The sequence below is a fragment of the Pinus tabuliformis genome, chromosome 7 (assembly GCF_031772625.1).
Source record: "Pinus tabuliformis cultivar Carrire ecotype Pingquan chromosome 7, CPIR1, whole genome shotgun sequence".
In the NCBI taxonomy this organism is placed as follows: domain Eukaryota; kingdom Viridiplantae; phylum Streptophyta; class Pinopsida; order Pinales; family Pinaceae; genus Pinus; species Pinus tabuliformis.
In genome coordinates this window covers 1908630320-1908646780 of record NC_142293.1, presented here as the reverse complement: position 1 = coordinate 1908646780, position 16461 = coordinate 1908630320, and the positions used below count along the sequence as shown (strand labels likewise).

At 36.2% G+C, this 16461-nt stretch overlaps 1 protein-coding gene across 1 annotated transcript; it reads left to right on the top strand.

The window, feature by feature from the left end:
* The first annotated feature begins 7718 nt into the window (after positions 1-7718).
* On the top strand, positions 7719-15919 carry LOC149256126 (nuclear transport factor 2-like). Its single transcript, XM_089455239.1, has 3 exons — positions 7719-8598; positions 8702-9009; positions 15464-15919. Exons 1-3 carry the CDS (start codon positions 7719-7721, stop codon positions 15917-15919), a joined length of 1644 nt encoding a protein of 547 aa, XP_089311365.1.
* Positions 15920-16461: the final 542 nt, after the last annotated feature.

Sequence of the window (16461 nt, the reverse complement as noted above, 5' to 3'; positions counted from 1 at the left end):
GATTTTTTATTAATGAGGCCTCTATTTTTTTCAATTTTCCATTATTTTCCTTCATTTTCCTCCTCACATGAAACCTGTGACATTTCACCTTCATTTTCTCATAAATTCCAGTATTTTCATAAATAAAATGCAAATTAATGCCTCATGCCATTCTAGCCTTTGTCATTGCCTTTTCCAATTTTCTTAGCCATAATAAACCAAATGAATACCCGCACTTGGATGTTTTTCCAAACATTCAGCTTGGAATATGTGTTCCATGACCTTGGGTATTATTTTTTCCTTTATTAACTTTATTACATGGAATTTTTTACCATGTTTGTTGCAACTGACTCACATCAACGTTTGCCATCAACCTCTCGAGATCATGTTGGTGATAAAAATTCAACTACTAATAGCAAGGCCCATGGGAAAAAGGGTAAAGTCAAGTTTCCCTATAGGTTATGTGAAGCCAATCATCATATTCACCTTTTTCCTTATATGGATGAATCCTCAAAAGTTTCAGAAAACCTTACTATATCCTAATTTTCCCCTAATCCTCCACTAGATGATGAAATGATTGATCACAATTCAAATCCAATCAATTCCACTCTCTCTAAACATGAATCACATGAGTCTGTTATCTACCAACCATTGGTTGAGGTAATGGTTGACTCAATTCCAACATTAGTTTATCGTACCTTTCCCGTAGGGAGTGAAGTGCATATCTCTTAGGTTCTTTCATTTCTTCGTATTCTAATGAGATGGGGGGGAAAGCCTCTCGTTTCAATGGAAGAGGGAGACAATCCTTCTGTTCCCACAGTACAGGGGGGAAATTCTCCCGTTACCACAACATACCGAAAAAATTATCCTAGTCCCATAACACAAGGGGGCAGTTCTCCAATTCCCCTGACACCCCCTCCTAGTGGTATGGTCCGTTCCTGTGATTGGAGTCGATTGGAAAGATATCATCTTCCTCCTTATGTTATCTTCTAGATTATAGTATAGAATTATAATATGTCTGTACCTGGAAGAGTCATAGATGAATGGGTGTCTTTTAATATTTTGTCCTCAACTACTTGGAAAGCTTTCGGTTCTCACATCTTGTGCATGTTGCCCATAATCTTTTGAATTTTAATAGAGGAACGAGTCAAATGTTTGGGATCCTTCTTCATTTTCCTATTACCTTGGGAGGAAATATTGTCTATATTAATGGGAAGGTAGTCCAAGTCTCTTTGGATTTTATTTTACTCCTTGGGCATGACTATTTTTATGGCCTGGGAGCTCTTCTCTCTTCACTCTTTCATGTGAAGAATTTCCCACATGAAGGAAGGATCGTGATCATTGACTAACTTTTGTTTGTTAGTCCTAATTTGACTCCTAATAAAATAGCATCACTAAATGTTCCTTATATGCAAGCGGTATCTTCCCCACCACAAATTAATTTTGTGGCAACCTGTTCCATGGCGGCATCTACTGATAATCTAGTAAGTGATGTAGTGCATCATGTATTGGGAGAATTGGAGCCTCATCTTTCCATCGGATCCTTTGATAGCTTCCAGAGCATTATTCTCTCATATGATTAGAACCTCTTGGAAACTTTGAGCTTTTGATGGTCATGATTAGGTCCCTGGAACAAAGTTTTTTTCTTGTGTCAAGCTCGTTAAAAAATGAAACAACCTCTTGCGACAAAGTTCCTTTTCTTGTGTCAAGCTTTTTGAAAACTGAGACAATGTTTCATGAGCATAGTTTTTTTCTGATTTCAAGATCGTTAAAAAATGAAACAAATCCCCTTCTAATCTAAACCTTTGATTAGATATTGTGAATTATGAGTTGATTCTCTCACTTGATCTCGTAAATGAACCTTATTTCCATCCACCTATTAGTAAACGATAGTCTGCTTAGGCGAATTAAATGAAGCTTCAGGGGAATGTGCCTAGAATTTAGTCGTTATATTGAGGGCATGCAAACCTATTTCAAGCATAGTTTTTCTCTCTTTCAAACTTGTGTAAAAAATGAAACCACTCTCAAACATAATTTTTCTCATGTTTCAAGCTTGTCAAAAAATGAAACCAATTTCAACCATAGTTCCCCATGTTTCAAGCGTGTGTAAAAAATGAAACCATTCTCATCCTATTCTTGTGATTTCCATTTTTATGAGCCTGTTTCTACCATACAAACCTTGGTTTTCTCTTTCCATTGTCACAATCACCTTGGCGAATCATATAATTTCACTTGTTTTTCTTACCCTTTTCTAAGGAACCGCTACGATGAGTGGTCTTATGAGCCAACCACTTGACCTCTACATGTTTTAAGAAGTTCCATCATGACCAGAACCAATATTTACCCTTTTATACCACTCATTACTAGAAATGGATTTCTCTTTCACCTCTTTTGAGAATCCTAAACATGAAAATATTGTTGAGCACTTGTATTTTCAAACTCATTAATGTAAATGAAAATACATCTACTCATTATAAGTTTAACCCTTTTCTAGATTGACATAAACTATTTACCAAAAACGAATACCTTAGTCGAACATGGCTAATAGGTCCTCCTGATTATTGTTTGCTACCTTTTCGGACTGAAGAGACTATTTAGGAAAAGGAGCCTTTGGAGTTTTCCTTTTCAAACTCTCTAAACATGAAAAGGACTCGAGTTAGAACTTTGTTGGACTCGTAAAAAACTTAAACATCGATGTAAGTGTCAAACATGATGAGGCCTAACCACTCCTTCTCACAGTTCATTATGCATACTTACGAGGATTCATCCAAATGATGAACTTACAGATGAAGCATATGTTATCCTCCTCAAGCTTATTAAAAATAAAGAGGTACCGACCAAAAATGGTGGGGAAATTGGAAAATATATTAATAAATGTGTTAATGGTAGCGAGCTGATCTTGAACATGAAACTCTTCCACTTCATCTTCGTCGCCATTGAGTTGGGAAATATGCTTGTCTTTTGGTGCATCATACCTTTTCAAAGCCTATGTTTTCGGTTTTGGGTCAATGATTCCAACTTCATTCAGTGTCACTAATGTGTTCAAGAGAAGTCATTCAATTGATATCTACTACGATACGTTTAAGCCTACCTTCATGTTTGTCGTTCCTAAACCAATTTCATATTAAAATCGTTCTGTCTCAAATCATGATACCATTTTCATGTCATTTATGGGGGATGCATCAAGGCCATCATGCATCAAGGCCATCAATGGAAATTTTCCTCACTCCCGATGAAAGGTTTTCGTCAATGGCCTTCAATCAAAAAATTTTGTGTGGTGCTCAACTTCAAGTCATTAATTCACGCCATGCAGATTGTACTATTGTACGTTAACACCATTAAAACCAACAATGGTTTCTATCACATTTGTTAACAACTGAAATCATTGGAGAGTAATCATATGGTGTCTACCATGTTTGACTCCAACTCCTTTATTCACATGGTTAGACTCACACATTATATGATCAAGTGAATGAGATAGAAGACCCAAGATCTAGGTCCATCCATCTAGGATGTGATTTCAGGATTAATATAGGATCATAATGTATGTTGGCGATGATCATACGAATAGTCCTCCAATCATTGATCCACCCTTTGTCATCATCGGACATGACTTCTTGATCATTATACATGTAATGTTAGCTTATGTGTTGAATATGGGTATGCTTCCCTCAACAACTATATCATGATGAAATAATATTGTAACAAATGATGATTCAACGAGTTGTTCTTAATTCAAACTTTTCACAAGGTAAAGCACTTTAGTCATCACTTGTCATTTCTAACTTTGCACTTCAGGGTCAATCTGTTAGAGGCCATTTTGTCACATCTAAATAGGCCTACCAACTAGATCAATCAACATCCATGAACACCTTTTCATCATACCTACACAAAGTTATATGCATGACTCTCCAAAATCCCTATGTTTCTGAGTTTGACTACCTTATTTTAGTGCTTTTAAGTCCCAACGGACCCTGTCCCTTTAGGGAACTATGTTGAGTAGCTGGTTTCTCCCTTCTTCGCCTTCTCTAATCAACAATAGGTTGTTCCTTATTTGGGGTGTGTTGATTCTAGAAATTCAAGAAAAATAAAAAGAATCCTGAAGCTTCCTCTTCTAGAAGCTTCTAGGATTTGTTACAACCATTTACCTTGGATATGAAATTTAAATCCTATCTGATCTGAATATTTAACCTCTTACCTCTTGAGCTCATCCTCCCCTTCTAAGTGGATCTGAAGCCTCGATTGGTAAATGGATAATAATTCTTAAACTACCACAGTCTCCTATAAATATATAGCCATGTGCAACATGAGGGTTGGAATTTAGAGACTGATCATACCCTCGTATTGTTTCTTTGATGATAAGAGATTTATCATTTCCATGCATAAGGATGACCTTCACGTGTGCATTGTGACAAGGAAGGATAAGTCAACTTGGGGAGATCTCTACAAGATCATTTTCCACTTTTGGTTGTAAACTCTCTCCCTTTCATATTAATACAAAGAGTATATTGTTTTCCTATATGTGTTATGTTATGTTTACATTCATATATTTCAATGCTATGTTGATCCATTGAATAGAGTTATTGGATAATGGTACATAGATGTCATAGATATTTGGTTTGTGTTGAGTGTTTGTGCAGGATCAAATTATAGGGATGAGAGCTATGACTCGAGCTTATAGAGTGAGAGGAGAATGAAGCTTGTTGGGGATCCCATTAAGCATATTTCCATTCTCCAATTTCTCTAATGGTGACATTATATTATTTTCTTTCTGTTGTTCTAGAGTAGGCCACTAGTTGTAGGTAGGATACTTTTGTGTGCAGCCATAGGTTTCATATAACAATATCCATTCTCATTTTTTCTCCATTGATTTTATTAGAATGAAATCACCACATATTAACCATAGATCGTACTAGAATGGGTCCAAGATTTTTTAAATTTTGAAGAAAGTTATTTTTTTTCCTAGTCAAGTGAGGACCATAGACATTGGTTATATATCCAATTTCATCTAAGCCAATTAAATAGAAAGAGGCCAAGGTAATATGAGGAGTAGGTGTATAATTATTAGTTTCTAAGGTTTCCAAATCATAACAAGTCCCCGTGTGTGACTACTAGCATCCATTGCTAGTGATTGAACACCTTTCCAACTCTAGAATGTAATTTCACTTACCTTTTCACTAAAACATTTAGTATCACGCGCGAAGTATCATCACACGAATATATAAATAGATATGTTCCTTAAGAAGAATTTATTCTATGATATATTTGGGGCCTCTAATGTTCAAATATATTATATTCATGGAATTTTGGTTTGGGTATAGGGAAATTCCTTTCTCATCAACATGGACCATCCTTAATTAGCCAACATTTCTCCAACTTGTCTGATCAAGTCCTTGTTGTAGTAATGCTATACTTTTTTTACCATCTTTACTAGCTTACAAGGATCTTTAAATGTGTGATGTTAAATGCTTAGATAAGGATTCAAATACTTGGATTCATGTTGAGTATTAACTTTTCGTTTGTTTTCCTTGAGATAATCTTTGTGAAGGATATGAATATGATGATATAGAATAGTTTATGGATACTTCCCAATTCCAATACTCTGCTAGTTCTAATAGGATTTATTCACATAGATCCATGTCCTTTGAAGTGACATGTGTCTTATCTTCTTCAATTATTATTTTTGCCATATATTTTGGAAAGGGTTCTACTAATATTCTCGTTGAGTCTTCAACTTGTACTTTTCTAAAATTAATAATGAATTTGGGTTACTTCTCCATTTTGGAGGATTCATGATCATCATGTTTTGTTGAGATAGCCTCTTGGGAGGTTAGAAACTCAAACTTACTTTTTATACACGTTTTTGTCATGAACTCACTTCCCCTTAGGACCACATATACACTTTCCTTTATGTGGCTTTTTCAAAGGGTTCTTGGTTTATATTAGTGGAGTAATCCACATGAATTCCTTTAAGATAAGAGGGAAATCCTTGAACATGTGTCCAATTGCATGGCACCATTGACATCAAAATAGGACATGCCCACAGTTTAATGATGACTCTAGATATTTTCTTGATAATAAATGTATATTAAAGCTAATATATGCTATGATATAATCATATAGATACATATAGTGAAATAGGATGTGGTATCATCCTCTTTTTGTAGACTTAAAAAAATTAACTAAGTTGGCAAAGGAATTACTGATTCCATGGAGAGTTTCTTATTCTTAGTATTCCTTTAGGAGAGAAATAATTTAGAGATGAACCAAAATAACTAAAAAAAGGTTAGTTCTTTGGGTTGTACTTCTCCTTCTATAATCTCATGAAAATCCTGGCATTATTGAAGAAGTAAGGATCTTGCTATAAAATCTATGTTCTACAATCCATACTAGCAATTTTTTTTGTACATAAGCCTTTGTCTCCTAACTCCAAGTTTACTTTTTCCTTTAGGTTTCCATTTATTTTGGATCCACTAGATCAATTATTTTCCAAAAATCCACATCCCTATAAACTTGTAGATCAAAGCATTATCTTGCATATATTAAATGTATTCTACTATCTTGCTATATTGAAGTTCATATTCTGAATCTTGCATTTCGCTAGATTTTGATTCTGCCAATATGCACCCAACAATAGCTTCTTTAAGTGGCCTCTCTCTTTTCTTATCCATAAATTGTCCTGGATATCCCACTTGATAGTTCATCACAATAGTTGTGATAAATTATACTTAAAATCCCAAATCTACACTATGAAGGTTTGTAAATTACTATTTAGTTATCTATGCATGCACATTAGAGAAAACCCAACTGGAAGGTGAGGTTGCTCTCCTCTCTTTATTTGAATAAAGAATGTTTGCAAGCATAATGAAGTAAGACATGTGTTTCATGGGCTGCTATATTGAAAAAATCCTCTCTATGTGCCAGTGTCTCTTTGTATCCCTCATAGCTCCTTAGTTTGTACACCTTTTCCTCCTAGTGGCAAGTTACAACACAACATGATAATTTACCAGTGGTTAGGTGAGACTACCTCAACTCTTCAACTGAGGTTAAAATACACAATATTCTGGAGCCTCATGATCATGTGGGTAACCCCTTTTCCATGAATAATTCAGAATGATGTGGCATCCTCTGGAATTATGGTGGTGAAAACACTAAGGTCAACTTTCAAGTGGCATAACATTTTCATGGGAACTATGATTGAGGCAATGACTACTCCATTCAAAGGTTCTAAATGTGCACAATATGAAAAAGAGATATTGTCTAAAGCTGAAAAAATTTACCCATCAATTAAAAACTAAGAAACAATACAAGAGTTTAATCCAAGTGGAAATTACCCACTATCATCATCATGGTAAACCTTTTAAAAACTTTTTACAACCAACACTCTTACACGTAAATTTTTTAGCTACAAAACTCTTACACGTATACATATTTTTGTACTTTATTTAAAACATATATATTCTTTAAAGAACATTTATTATTAAACCCTCCCAATCCAATTGATGTCGAACGTGACGATTAACGAGTTTGAAATTTTTTTGTCGGCCATACCGATTTCAAATATTAATATATATCAACACCAACCTGACGTTGATGGCAAGAAGTAGCAAAGACAAATTAGCGCAAGGAAGCTTTGACAAAGAGGTGGGTTTGATTGGCCACAGTTTCTGTTACTCGAAGCGAACTCGGAGCGAATTCAATCTTCTTCGGTGAACTCCAAACAGTTTCTTGTCAGGGAAATGGCCATCCAACAAGCTGCCATACCTAAGGTTCCTGATGTACAGCAGATTGGGACTGCCTTTGTGAACCACTATTACAATGTTCTTGTTCGGTCACCTGAATCGCTGTACAAGTTTTATCAGAATTGCAGCATACTTGGTCGCCCGGACCCCAGTGGACAAATGATATCGGTGACTACTGTGGGGGGTATCAATCAGCTGGTAACCTCCCCAGACTACAGTGCGTTAGAGGTGGAGATCAAGACAACCGATTCACAGTTGTCTTATAACAAAGGATTACATGTTTTGGTTACTGGATCAATTACCTTTAAAAACAGTGGAACGCGAACATTCACTCAATCCTTTTCCCTCGCTCCTCAGGAAAGGGGGTACTTTGTATTGAATGACGTTGTAAGGTATTTAGGTGAAGCACCACAACGACAAGAGCAAAATGTTTCGGAAGATGCTGCCAAAGCATATGATGTCTCAGGCCCAGTTGTCAAACCTGAAGAAGTAGGTCAAAGCGATGTGAGTGAGCCATCCACAACAGCGCTGGAGGAACCTGCTAATGTTGCTGAGGAGGTACATAAAAATGACGTGCAGCAGAAGGAAGTCACAGAAGACTCTGGTGGCCAAAAGGGATCAGAAATTGAACAAGCTCACAACGGAGAACTGCCTCCTTCTCCTCAAGAAACTCCAGCAGAGGTCCAAGCAAGTCAAAAGACCTATGCTTCAATTCTTAAACAAAATGCAGCACCACCCGTGGTTGCATTTAAGAAATCGTCTCTCGTGACGGGAAGGGATGTACGAAATTCAGCTCAACGTCCAGCAACTACTTCCATTTCCACTGCACCAAGTTCCAATCATGTCATTAGGACTGTTAAAAGCACTGCAGAAGAAAGTGGGTTCTCTATTTTTATCAACAAGTTGCCTGTGAATGTTACCGCTTCCCAACTTGGGGAGGAGTTTAAGAAGTTTGGGGCAATTAAGCCTTCTGGGATTAGCGTTAAGAGTAGCAAAGGGAGTCAATACTGTTTTGGTTTTAGAAACAGCTTCAGTCCAACGTGCAATTGATGCATCCCCTATTCTAATTGGTGGCCGTCAAGTCTTTATCAGGGAGAAACGCCCTCCTGGGGAGGGTTTAACAAATGATGGAGAAAGAGGACGTGGTGGCTATTCCTATCGTGTTCAAGGAAATGGACGAAATAATTTCGTAAACAACAGAGCTGGACGAGGTTCCTTTCCTGGACGTGGTAATGGTGGCTTTTCTGGTGCAAGAGGCAGTCAGCGAGGTTCTACGATGAACAACAACGTCAGCAATCCCAGAATTTGATAGGTTACCGTAGGGTGCCCACCCCAAACACTTGATGATGACTTGAAGTGTTCTTGCAATGTTTCTATAGAATTCACCACCTTAAAATTGCTAGTTTGATAGAAATGTCATTTCAATCATTTCAAGTTTGACTTCAAATATCTTATATATTTCTAAAGTGGAACACATGAAGTATTAAAATTATTTTGATATCATTTTTAATTCTAATGGATGGATCAATTTGAAATAAATAAAGTATACATGGTAGTAATACATTATAGATTTGTGACTCTAATTTAATAACTTGATGTAGCATACCTTATATGTGTGTGATCCCAATTATACATGATATTCATGCTCATGTGAGACTGAGCATAGGTTATCCTGTAGTTAGCTTGAATTTGAATTACTAAAACCAATTTGACCTTGCATTTACTATATATTTAGCACAATAGACTTGAAATCTATAATCCAGACAATGATATTCAACCTATGAACTAATTCCCTTGTTTGTTAGCACATCATCACCATAATTCATCTAGTTAGTTTGAATTACTGAAACCAATTTGACCTTAGCATTTACTATATATTTAGCACAATAGAGTGGAATTTTGTAATCAAAATCACTTAAGTTAATAGTTAGTGTTTCAATAGATCCTTGGTTGTGAACCCTTGGGAATAAAGCCACAAGAACATGGGTTATTGTGGAGAGTGTTGATGAAGTAGTAGATTAATTAATTGGTTTAGTGAGGACAATAGGCATTCATTATAAATCTCATTTCAGCTAAGAAAATTAAATAGAAGTAGGCTGGGAGTATGAGGATTAGGTTATAAGCTTGTAATGATTACTTTTGGGCTCATCCAAATCATAGCCAATCTAGTTGTGAGAGACTATTGACATCCATTGTTGTTGAGTCACAACCTTTACAACATTAGGATGCCATTTCTGAATTAGTCACCATTTCTCCTACTTATTTGATCAAGTCCTTATTGTAGTTATGCTTGTCCTTTTTTCCAATCAAGTGACAACCATAATTATTTGTTATAAATCAAATTTCAGTTATGCCAATTAAATAGAACTAGGCCAAGAGTATGAGGAGTAGATAATAGGTTTGTAATTATTACTTTTGGGTGCTTCCAAATCATAGTGAATCCCCTTATGTGACTACTTGCATTAATTTCAATTGATTGACAACCTTTCCAACACTCAGATGCAATTTCACTTATTATTTCACTATAACATCTGGTATCTTGGGGTCTCTAAGGTTTCAATATACTATCTTCATTGATTTTTGGTTTGGAGGGAAATGTCTTTGTCATAAGCATGGCCTTTCTTGAATTAGGCAACATTTCTTCTCTCATCAACTCCTTATTACAATTATGTTCCCTATAGTATCAATGTCCTATATTCTTCAACTTGTCCTTTGTTGAAATAGATTTTGAGTTGGGGTTACCTCCTTCCCCATCCAAAAAGTTGAGGTGCCAACTTGTCACATGATCTAATCCTCAAGGATGTATTCTTGGTCGTGATGTGTAAGTACACTTGTGCCCCAACCTATAAATCCTTAAACAACTTGTTCTAATCTTCATAGCACTTATGTCTGTCCTGTGCTGCCTTTAGATTCTTTTTTATTACCTGCATATCCTATTCTATCTCTGCCAACATATCTCATCCTATCAACAACATTTTCATTGGATCACTGCAACTAATGGGAGTGTTACAACTCCTCCCATATAGTGCCTCAAATAGACTCATCTTGAGTGACTATTGATACCCATTGTTGTAAATAAACTCAAGCAGTGGAAGGTACTCCTATCTCCTCTACTAATACATGAAATGCATCCTCAACATGTCCTCGAATATCATATTGAACCTCTCTCTCTATCCATCTATTTGCATAGGCTATGTTGAAGGCCAACTCTATACCCAAACCAACAAAAAACTCCTTCCAAAACTTGGAAGTGAACTAGAATCCATGTCTAACGCAATCTTCCTTGGAAAAGAATGCAACCTCACTACATCTTTGATGAATACCTATGCCAAAATCACTAGCTCAATAAGTAGACTTAACTAGAATGAAGTGCTATAACTTAGTCAATCCATCCACCACATACATGATGGAATCATGTTTTCTAGATGCCCTAAGTAAACCTATGATGAAATCCACGAAAATGACCTCCCTTTTCTACTCTAGAATCAGAATTGGTTTTAGTAGTTGACCTATATGCTTGCATTATGCTTTGACCTATTGAAAGTCTAAGCATCTACCCACAAGCTCTACCACTTCCTTCTTCATATTCGGGCAATGTTAAAACTTCTTCACTACTTTATCTAAAGAGGGCATCACATGAAAATCTCAAAATATAGTCTTCTCGATCTCACTCCCATTCGACACATAGATCCTGTCCCTAAATCTCACCAAACCATATGTTGTAAGACAATAGTCCTCATCTTGATCACTTGTACCCTCATATAACTTGTGCGTAAGCTCCATGTACCTATCATCCTCTTGTCTTACCTATAAGATCCAATCATGTAGATCTATCGCACAAGAGCTCATAGTCACTATGTGATTCACCTGTACTCTCCTCCTTAAGCCTGTGCAACCCTATTCAACTCACTAGTCGTGGCCAACAATATAGCTTATTTGGCATTTAGATTTGATTGGCCAAATAGATACCTATATCCACTATGATCGCTCATCAATATGAACCTCCTGCGAAGAAGATAATGCCTCCACATATCCAATGCATGGATGATTACTACTAACTCAAGATCATGTGTCGAATAATTCTATTCATGTTCATTAGGTTTCCATGACTCATATCCTACTACCTATCCTTTTTAAATAAGAGCTCCACCATGTCCTCTCTTGTAAGAATTTGTAGATACCAGAAACGTTTTGTCTGGATCTGCAATACTTAACACTCGAGCCTTTCTCAACAACTTCTTCACTATTTGAAATTGTCTTCACATTCCTCTGTGCATTCAAATTTCTTACCTTGCCTCTATATTGACGTAATAGGATATGCATTGCAATATAAGTTCCTTATGAACCTCCTATAATAACCCGCTAACCCCATGAACTACCTTACCTCATAAACATTTCTAGGATCTTCCCACTCCATGATAGCTCTTATTTTCTCAGGATCCACTCCTATGGCTCCCTTGGAAACAACATGTTCGATGTAATGTACGTTTGTTTGAAAGAAACTACATTTTCTTAACTTGGCATAAAACTAACACTCTTTGAGTAATTTCAACATTTTGACTAAGTTCTCCACATGTTCTCCCTCATTCTTAGAGTATTACAATATGTCATCAATGAATATAATAACAAACTTGTCCAACAAAGAATGAAACACACTATTCGTCAATCAAATTAGCATAGATGGAGCATTAGTCGAACAAGATGGGACCACAAAAAATTCATAATGCTCATACCTATTTTGGAAAGTTGTCTTGTAAATGTCCTCTTCCTTAATGTGTACCTCATGATATCTTAATCTCAGATCGATCTTCGAGAACACTATTGCTTGCTTCAATTGATCAAAAAAATCATCAATCCTCGAAAATAGATTCATGTTCTTGATGGTCACCTCGTTCAACTTCTTGTAATAAATTCATAGCCTGAAGTACCATCCTTCTTATTCAAAAATAATATTGGTGCACCACAAGGGGATACACTTGGCCTAATGTATCCCTTGTCAAGAATTTCCTTTAATGCTATATGGTGCCTTCGATGCTGGTGCTACTCCGAGTACAATCTCAATGGAAAATTCCACTTCTATGTGTGGAGGAAACTATGAAATATTTGCGGGAAATACATCCTGAAATTGTTGCAAGATCGAGTACTTGTTCAATACCTCTACTTCCTCAACATCCTTACCTTTATGGCTAGAAATATGCACTGCAAATAACACACACACTTTTCTGCGACTACGCTTTACTTGCATCACTCTCACCATTCTAACTAATGTTTCCATCTTTTTACCCTGCAATATTATTTATTCTCCATTGTCATCCAAACACTTAATGGACTTGTCGTAACAATCCACTTTCCTCCCATGAAAATAGAACCTGTTCATATCCAAAATCATACTATATGATCCCAATGACAATAGAAAGACACAAGGAAAGATAGAAAGACATAAGGCAAAGACACAAGGAAAGATAGAAAGACATAAGGCAAGATTGGTTGTGAAAGGATATAAGGAGTAGTATGGGAGAGACTATGAGGAAACTTTTGCACCAGTTGCTAGAATGGAAACCGTGAGAGCAGTGCTCTCCATAGCAGCACAAAACATGTGGAAAGTTTACCAAATGGACGTGAAGTGAGCATTCCTAAATGGAGTGTTAATGGAAGAGTTTACATTGAACAAGCTCTAGGATATGAAAAGAAAGGCCAAGAGCGCAAAGTGTGTAGATTGAAGAAAGCTATTTATGGGTTGAAGCAAGCACCAGGAGTGTGGTACAATATGATAGATTCCTATCTACTCGAAAATAGATTTGAACAATGTGAGGGAGAACCCACTCTGTACATCAAAGAAAAGGATGGTAAAATACTAATTGTTGTGTTATATGTTGATGATGTTATTTTCACAAGTAATGATGATTACCTTATTGAAAATTTCAAAACAGTCACGAAAGTAGAATTTGAAATGATTGACATGGGTTTGTTGAGATACTTCTTAGGAATATAAGTAGAAAAAAATGAAAACGGGATTTTTATCTCACAAAAAAAATATGTTAATGAAGTGTTGGAAAGATTTAATACGCACGAGAGCAAAGCAACAATCACTCCCACAGTGATGGGATTAAAACTCAGGAAAGAGGACAACAACAAGGATTTTGATCCTAGTTTGTACAAGAGCATAGTCGGTAGCCTCATGTATTTGACTACAACTAGGTTGGATATAATGCATGCTGTTAGTTTAATTTCTAGATTCATGGAGAGGCCAAAAGAAGCACATTGGGAGGCAACAAAAAGGATTGTGAGGTATGTTAAAGGTACTAAAAGGTTTGGCATTTTATATACTATTTTAGAATGTTTAGATTTAACTCGATACACTGATAGTGATTGGGCTCGAAGTGTAGATGATCGAAAAAGCACATCCGGTTATGTTTTTCACATGGGTTCATGAGCCATTTCATGGGCTTCTAAAAAACAACCTATTGTAGCATTGTCTACAGCAGAGGCAGAATATGTGGTAGCTACAGTAGCAACATGTCATGCAATTTGGATGAGAAGGATGTTAAGGAGCTTATGCCAAGAACAAGCAAAAGGAACTGTGATTTTTTGTGACAATAGCTCAGCTATTGCATTATCCAAGAATAATGTGTTTCATAAGAGAATAAAACACATTGACACAATGTTCCATTACATCAGGGAATTGGTAAACAATGAAGAAATTGTTTTAGAACACTGCAAGGCTCAGGAGCAGGTTGTTGATATTCTGACCAAACCATTGGGGTAGAAATGTTTTGAGTTTTTGAGGAAATTTCTGGGTATGACTCATAACCCAGTAGTTGAAATTAAAGGGGAGTGTTGAAATACTAATTTCAACTGCAGTGTTTACTTTTGGAAAACTGCCAGTTCCTTCCCCGCACCAATTTTCACCGATTGATGGCTTTCCTCTCACGGTAGCGAGCATATTCAATGCTGGACACGTGTCTGAGCAGTTTTTGCCAAAACTACCTTCCCCGACGCGTAAAGTTCAGAAGAAAGGGTTGTGCGAGATTGACTGTTAGCCATTCGATTATTGAGGGCAAGATCAACATTATGATAGCTCATGAGCATGAGGGTACTTCACTGCTTCTTGTCCCTAGATCTTCCGTGCGATATTACAGAGAACCGTAATCTACGGTTAAAACAAAAAAAATCGCCATGTTAAATGTAATTAATATAAATGTATTGTGGTTGGTAAATAGGAGGTGTAGCATTTTTTTTAATTCACGGGTGTAATTATTTTTTTACACGGCACAAGTCAAACAAAAAATTTATGTCATGTTTTTTTTTGTTGTTGAATATGAAAAGAGGGCAATACGCAGCAGCAACGCGCATATGAAAAGAAGTAAGAATTTTTTACACATAGCAATGCGAATGTAAGGAATTTTTTTTTACACACAGTAGTGTAAAAGAAATTTTCAAGCAAAGAAAGTGTATTTTCCAGCAAAGACAGAGCTTTTTTTTTGCACAGCAGTGCAAAGATAGGGTGTGTTAAATTTGCATGAGAGACACTGAAGTTTTTTTTGGTACTGCATCTGAAGAGTTCTTTGTGAAATCCCTCTCTGAGAGGAAGAATTTTGTAATAGCTATCTTATTAATGAAAACAAGTTTCTTTTTATGTGTGTTGATGAAACTCTGTCCTCTGGAAACATTTTTTTTGTTTTCCTGTGTTAAGAAACAGAGCATTATTCTCTATTCAGTTATTTTTGTTCTGGAATTATCAGAAATTCCCAACATCTCAACTTGGGGAGGAGTTAAAGAAGTTTGGGGCAATTAAACCTTCTGGGATTAACGTTAAGAGTAGCAAAGGGATTCGATACTGTTTTGGTTTTGTTGATTTTGAAGACATAGCTTCAGTCCAACGTGCAATTGATGCATCCCCTATTCTAATTGGTGGCCATCAAGTCTTTATGAGGGAGAAACACCCTCCTCGGGAGGGTTTAACAAATGATGGAGAAAGAGGACGTGGTGGCTATTCCTATGACGTTCAAGGAAATGGACTTAATAATTTAGTAAACAACAAAGCCGGGGGAGGTTCCTTTCGTGGACGTGGTAATGGTTTCTTTTCTGGTGCAAACCAAGATGGATACCAAAGAGATAAAATTCAAATAAAAAATGGTGGAAGAGGCAGTCAGCGAGGTTCTACCATGGACAACAATGTCACCAATCCCAGAATTTGATAGGTTACCGAACAGTGTCCATCCCCAAACTCTTGATGATGACTTCAACCTGTATCTGAAGTGTTCTTGCAATGTTTCTATAGAATTCACCACCTTAAAATTGCTAGTTTGATAGAAATGTCATTTCAATCATTTCAAGTTTGACTTCAAATATCTTATATATTTCTAAAGTGGAACACATGAAGTATTAAAATTATTACGATATCATTTTTAATTCCAATCGATGGATGAATTTGAAATAAATAAAGTATACATGGTAGTAATACATTATAGATTTGTGACTCTAATTGAATAACTTAAGTATGCAATGTAGCATACCTGATATGTGTGACCCCCTAATTATACATGATATTCATACTCATGTGAGATTGAGCATCCATTATCCTACATTCATTAGTTTGAATTTGAATTACTGAAACCAATTTGACCTTCTCATTTACTATATATTTAGCACAATAGAGTGGAAATCTATAATTGAGACAGTGATATTCAACCTATGAACTAATTCCCTAGTTTGTTAGAACATCATCACCAAAATTCAT

Bases quoted from the DNA above. Each gene is read 5' to 3' on its own strand.
- LOC149256126 (XM_089455239.1), top strand. From the start codon at position 7,719: ATGGCCATCCAACAAGCTGCCATACCTAAGGTTCCTGATGTACAGCAG. The intron at 8,599-8,701 runs GTGGGTTCTCTA...TTCTGGGATTAG, and splicing joins TAAAAGCACTGCAGAAGAAA to CGTTAAGAGTAGCAAAGGGA. The intron at 9,010-15,463 runs GTCAGCAATCCC...TGGAATTATCAG, and splicing joins GTTCTACGATGAACAACAAC to AAATTCCCAACATCTCAACT.